The sequence below is a fragment of the Geospiza fortis genome, unplaced genomic scaffold (genome assembly GCF_000277835.1).
Source record: "Geospiza fortis unplaced genomic scaffold, GeoFor_1.0 scaffold200, whole genome shotgun sequence".
In the NCBI taxonomy this organism is placed as follows: Eukaryota; Metazoa; Chordata; class Aves; order Passeriformes; family Thraupidae; genus Geospiza; species Geospiza fortis.
The window spans coordinates 1338250-1345103 of record NW_005054353.1 but is presented as its reverse complement, the minus strand read 5'-3'; the positions used below and the strand labels follow the sequence as shown (position 1 = coordinate 1345103).

Below are 6854 nucleotides of genomic sequence, written 5' to 3'. Positions count from 1 at the left end.
GCTTCTGTCAGGAACCAGAGTGTAGTCTTTGGTAGTGATACAGGACTTCTGCAATCTGGGAGAATAGTTCAATTTCAGTGAACAAAATGTTCAAGGGAATCTTGGCAGGACTTGGAACTGCAGAGATACATGCAAAATCCTGAAAGAAGTGTAGTGGTAAAGCTTGGTAATGCAAGTAGGGCACTATCTATGTGCTGGTGAGCTGTGCAGTGGCAGTAGTGGCATTTACAGATGTGACAGCAGTTGAAGGACGAAATAATACCTAGCTGGATTAAGTGATAGTTGTGGGTCCCTTCCAAATCAAGATATTCTATAATTCCATTATTCTATGAAAAAAGCATCATTAAGTTCTCTGTAGCCATTTTTAGATAGTTTTTTTAAAATTGCTCTTTGAGGAAATGTACTGTTTCTCTGATTAAAAGCTAAAATTAATTATTTTCTTGTCTCAACATTTAATTTCAGACTAGCTAAATTGATATCACAAGTAGAATGGAGCAAGACTGGCATTAATTTCATTATAGATAGTGACTACTCTCCCTGGATAAGGATAAGGAAGCAAGGCCCAAGTTCTCCCTCTCCTGTGGAGGAGGAAGATGACTCTTCATTGACTTCATTGACTATGAAGAAGTTCTATGTATCACTTGGCGAGGTAAAATAAACATATTTAGTGGGTGTAACATCAAGATAGATTGAATGAATTGGGTAGAATTATTGTAACTGAGGTCACAGTCTAATGGGACAACTGACTCTTGAATAACCTAGTCTAGTGCCGAGGGGTTGGAAATAGATGATCTTCAAGGTCCCTTTCAACCTACACCATTTTCTGGTTCTCTGATTCTCTAAATAGCTTTTATATTCAAAGTTTTTTATACTATAGAAGAAGGTTGATGAGTTGTAATACAACTTAAACAGAAGCTCAGCTCATACAAGTATGCTCAGCTACTGTCACACACCTCTCTGCATTGGGAACTATCCTTACAGAAATCTACACAAACAGACTGCACAGAATTCCTGTGGACAGTAAGCTATAGCTCTCAGAAATACGACAATAAACAGAGAAATTTTAATTGTTCTATGAAACTTCTTTTCCTAGGCTACGGTTTCTCAGATAAAGGATTGGTTTACCTTGGCAAAACAAGGTGATTCTGTGAAAACTACAGATTCATATACGCATCCTGTAGTTTCTAGTAAAATTCAAGATACTCAGCATTTGCCTGGGCAGCATGAAAGAGATGAATCATTGCCTGGAAAAGGTCCCCTTCTGGGTAAGTAACAAGGGTTTAAAGGGGTTACATAACCCTGTGGTTTGTAACACAGCTCAGACTAGCTGGAAAGGAAAGGCCTTCTAAGGAATTATTGCTAACTCCACTTGTTACCTTCTGAGTATCACATGGCATCTGAGGCTTCAGACAGACATTTGTTTCTTTCTATAGCTACAACATGAAAGTTTGATCTAGTAGCCAACTAATTTTGTGATAGTAGTAGTTTCTTTTCTTACACATTTCTGTCTCATAGAAATCTGTAAGTTTCAGTGGAGTTGTTCTGGGTTTTTTTGCGGGGAGAGGCATTCATATGTTTTGAAAGACTTTCTTGTCTGGATTCTTCGGGTATTTGATAGCATATGATGTGTTTCAGCCATCTTGTTAGGGTGTTTATGTTGGGCACTTAAAGGTCTTTTGGCTGCCAATTTTTATGAATCTTGTAAGATGTAATAATTTGGAATCCTGTCTATCTTCAAATTTATTTGAAATTGTTCGGCAAGTTCCAGAGGTTCTGGGAGAGAAAATACAGATGCACATATGGACATAGACCTCATTGCACTGCCTTGCTTCTGCTTTTTACACAGTAGCAAGAGGAGGAGAAGCCTCAGCTCATATGTTAGGAGCTTGCTCTCTCCATTCTCAGAGATGTATCTCTCTACCTAATTGCCTTAGGTCCTGAAAAACGATTCTCCATTTTTCATTTCACAGACCTGTGTCAAGAGGCTGTGATTTTTCTTTGTAAAGTGAAAACAAGTGAAATACTTTAGAATTAAGAAAATATATTTTAAATCACACTGATTTTTATGTTAATATCAACACATTTTGCCATATATAGTTAGGAAATTATGTAATTGCAGAGCAGAGAATCTCCCTGCTGTGTTCCTAATCCAAGTGTCTGTCTGTGACAGTGGCCAGCACTGGTCAGATGTGTCGTATTTTCAGAGGAAGTTGAAAGGAGTGTCTGACTAGTTAGACAAAGAAGCAGGTTACCTGTCTAAGGAATGCCACAAACAGAATTTCCTTTCCCCTTCAGGGCCAGCATCTGCAAAAGCCGATGTTACCAGTGAGAGGTCCAGGGAGGCTGAGGAGAGCTGCTCCGTGGCCATTGCTGAAGCTCTTTCCCACACACGGTCAAGAGTTTATCTAGACCCAAAATGGCACAGTGAAGCAGAAGAGGAAGATGAACAGGGAAGCACAACTTTTCAGACAATGGAAGAATTCACATCAATATCCTCTCAAATTGCAATGAAGGAACCCATTTCAGAGCTGACCCTCCAGTCAGCTGCTGACATTGAAAGTAACGTGAAGTTCCACAAAACAGCCTGAAGTGTTTACACACAAGCTAGTGAATAATGAATTTGCTCATGGTGCTGCAGTCACTCTTTAACCTAAGTTCTTCTCTACTTACAGCCTTAGACTCCAAGGAAGATGTAAGAAAACAAGAAGTCTTAAGTACAAGTTCTGAAAGTGTTGGGCCAGACAGCAGGGCTGCCTGGTGTCTTAGTCACGGGACATATGACACTGGCAACAGACATGAGTTTGAAAGATTCAAGAAGTTCATTAAAGGAACACTTGGGGAGAGGTACTGGTGGCTCTGGATGGATATTGAAAGACTAAAGGCTCTTAAGAACACTACAAGGCAACAAAGGTACTTCCCATTATTTAACAGTTAATCCCATTGCTTTAATAGTTGTAACCTGGATAGATGAATGCAGGTTTTGAGATTTCAGAGTAAATTGTAATGTCTGAGTAAACAGACACAATTACATGTGTGTCCTGACAAGGTTTGGAATGGCTCTACTGAAGCTGATAAAATTGTTTTTGCAGAGTCATGTTTACAAGGCTTACATGAAGTCAGAATCATATTATTAAGACTGTGTTAGAAAGAGATTTGGAAAACAGATGGTAACAGAAAGAACCTAAAGAATAAAAGAAATTAAATTCACAAGTAGGACATCAGTATGACAAACTCATTTAATGAAAGATCCTGCTGGATTCAAATAATCTATTCTACAGCACTATACATTTTGTCTTATACATAACCTGCCTCTAATTTGTGGAAAAAATATTTTGGCTTCTCCCACTTGCAATTAAAAACATGTTGCATGGCAGCAGCTTAATCAGTAGGATAAATTGTACTCAGTTCTGTACAGCATTTGATACATGCTTATGTGACTATTTTTGTTGACTGCAGGCAACTCAGTAAGATGAAAAAACTGTACCTGCTGAGCAGTGGAGACTATTTCCTCAGTTCAGAAGTGTTGCTCAGACTTGAGCTACTGCATGGAGATCAGTGGAATATAATGCATTTAAGACGGATTCAGCCTGAAGTAGTGAAACCACTACTTCTTTACTGGTATGAAGAAATGGACATGAAATAAAATTCTATTGTTTAATAAATGTCAATTTTCTTTGATAAACCTATTCTTTCATGTCACTTATCCCACTGCAATTATTAGAAACAATGTCACTGTAAGTACTAGCACATTAATTTTTGGCTGAGCCTAAACTGCATTGCAATCTGCTGAGAAGCCTGGTGGATCTGCTTTAGAAAGCCCTTGTCATTTTTCTACCAAAGAATCTGAGCTGCTTTGTGGATCTCTGCCTTGGGTAATGTTCAGTTAAAGTTTAGTCTGCAGGACAGGGAAACCCCTCCAGGCACAGTAGGTTAATTCTGTCCTAACCTGTTCTCCATACTACGCTTCCCAAGTTCTGAGGATGCTCTCTGTATATGCCTTCATGGGATTTGAGCCTGAGACTTTACTGTTCAATGCCTGTCATACAAAATGCCTTTTACATATTAACAGCTTAAGTGAGGATATAAAATCTAACCTATTTCCAAAATATGGGCTAAATTTTTGAAGATGTTCTCTCCTCCCCAAGGGGGTTCAACAAATTCCAGGCATGAACCTGGAATTGTGGATCCTCACATGACTTGTGGTCTCTGTCCTGGCCTACAATCTTTCCTATGCTTTGCTGTAGAATGGATGGGGCATACCTTCCTGCACACTGATAGAAGGGCAACTGTTTGTAATGGTGCAGAATTTGCAACCTAAGTTTATTTATGTGTAATTTGGTTTTAGATTTGGAAGCATGCAGTATCTAAACATACCTTTGACACTAACTGATTTTTAATTCTAAGTGCATATTGCACCATATCTTGATATAGTAAACAACATCACTGGAAAAAAAAAAGCCAAATAGCCCATTGTTTTATTACTTCGGAAAGTTCTACTTATTAGCTTTTTTCTCCCTAGGGGTCCCAGATTTTGTGTCACTCATTCAACAGCAATAGATGCTGCCAGTGCAAAACTGAAGTTCTGGCACACATGTCAAGAGAGACCAAGACTGGACGTTGATCCTTTCCCACAAATAGTATCATTGTTGCCATTGACCCAAAAGTCTGACATACCACCTTCCCTTCTTCAGGTAAGTAGGATCACAACACTGGAAAACAAAGCTTTTTCCTGCCAAAAATAATGACAAAACTCCTTGAATGCAATGGAACAAGAACAAGTTTTTTTAGGAAATATTTAGCCAGCTGGTATATTGAAGATGGTTACATATAAAAATGCAATAAAATTTCACTGTACTTCATGCAAAAAGTTGCTATAAATTGAGTCAAATTATCTTCTCAGTTACACCCTGGCTATTTCCTAAGTCCTTTGGATAGATATTTTAGCTGGAAGTTCACAGAACTGCAAAATTAAGTCTCTAGCAATGCAGCCTCACCACTCCGTCTTGTCTTAATCCAGAGTAATTCTTACAACTTCAGTTAACCTGGATCTGTTCCTCATGTCTGTGAAAAATGCAGAATTCTGCTCGTTTTCTATCACTACAGCCCTTCAATCAGTTACACGTTTTACTTTCTACAGAGGGCCATGAGCCACTCAACAGACCTTTTCACAGTTTGTAGCTTATAGGTGGCCAGTTCAGTTTTGTCACTTTTCTTCCTTGAAAGCCTGAGTGTGAGAGGTAACTGCAATAAAACCTACAGGTTTTCAGCAATACAGTGTTAAGCCTCAGGATACTTGGTATTTGGAAAATGTGGATTGAAATTGTGGTTCCAGTATCAAGAACTGTATAGGCTATGCCACATATTTGTCAGCACACTCTGTCAGTAACCTCTGTTACTTTAGGTGGGATAGTTTGGGGCTACAATTACTTCCTTTGAAATCTGATTCATGGAGATAATGGAGGAAAACAGTGGGACAGATTTCCTGTTTAGAAGAAACAGGATTCAGAAGCCATGTTCCTGTTGATCATGGCAGAAATGGGAGCAAGAAGCACTTGTGTCTTACAGTGACCAGTTCACTAGGTGTGCTAACGAGCCAGGACTAGCTGTACGTCAGGCAGACAGGAACCTGCAGCTTTTCCAGTCCCTGTTGAATTTGACACAAATTAGGATCTGGTACTGTGAACATTCACAGAGTCACCAAATGGCCCATTTCTTGCTATTATTTCTTTTTTCCTACAAGAAATTTGGACTTTTGAATCTTCTAACTACATTGTGCTTGGAAGAGCTTAGGTAAAGCAGCAGCTCTGGGTGAATTTCTGAGGGCACTCTGAATGCAATTGGCGTCTCCAAAAGGTCAGAGTATGATTTTGTTCAGAATAATAAATGATGGTGTGTCAGAATGACCCCTCTCTCTCCCAGTCTGAGTGACTGTATCTCTCTTAAGTCGTGAGCTGACTTAAGATAATCTTCCTAAAGTTTCACAAAACATGTTCACATGCTCTTCATCTGACATCCTCTGTAGTCCAGTACAGTGTGCTTGTAGCATATTTCCACCTGTTAAAAATGCATTTTCTAAGCTGTAGTGGTTATTAAGATATGCTGAAAAATCTTGAAAAATATTCAGAAATTTTTGCAACTTGCCATTTCACATATTGTGATTGACAAGGAAGAATACTCTTGGAAACTCTTGACTGTTTTTGACCAGTCAATGAGGACATGTTAAGAAAACACAAAGGTGGAAAAATAATCAGAATTTCCTTATTTTTCTGTAATGTCTTTTACAAAAGTAGAACAAACTCACCAACAACTTTATTAAAACTAGCTAAACCAAATTTCTTTTTGAAGAGATCATCAGGATTACTACCTATTCTCACAGGAAGTCAGATTCTCCAAAGGGATGATATTTCTAGCATTAGAATGCGGTAAGTACTGAAGTCCCTTGTGTATCTTTCTGCACAGCAATATACCTCAAATATTTATGGAAGTATTTTAGATTCTACTGTTTTCATTAATACTTCATTACAATTATCTGCTTAGTGAAGCACAGTTATGGTACAGATTGTTTGCATGGAGAATTCCTCCCTGGCTGATGAGTTTCTCGCTTGTTTATGCCGCAACACAAAAGAGTTTATTTCCCCAAATACAAATGTTTTCTCTTATGTAATAATCAATATTCTACACATTCATATTCTTTTAACCTGTCACAAATGCTAACCCTCAGAGTCATGCTATGCCAATGATTTCCACAGAGCAATATGAAAAGGTATTCTTCTACATTTTTTTTTCATTGTAAATTTAAACTCCATGTACTTTTTCCTCTCTATTCAAGTTATCATTACACCAGTTTTTTGCCC

At 38.3% G+C, this 6854-nt stretch overlaps 1 protein-coding gene across 1 annotated transcript in view; it reads left to right on the top strand.

The window, feature by feature from the left end:
• Positions 1–6854, top strand: part of RGS22 (regulator of G protein signaling 22) — a 59891-nt gene that overhangs the window by 16852 nt on the left and 36185 nt on the right. Inside the window, exons 5-11 of the mRNA XM_031058977.1 lie at positions 463–649; positions 1094–1265; positions 2296–2559; positions 2673–2910; positions 3457–3618; positions 4520–4691; positions 6346–6422. Of these exons, the coding sequence (XP_030914837.1) occupies positions 463–649; positions 1094–1265; positions 2296–2559; positions 2673–2910; positions 3457–3618; positions 4520–4691; positions 6346–6422 (1272 nt within the window). The remainder of the gene's footprint in view (positions 1–462; positions 650–1093; positions 1266–2295; positions 2560–2672; positions 2911–3456; positions 3619–4519; positions 4692–6345; positions 6423–6854) is intronic.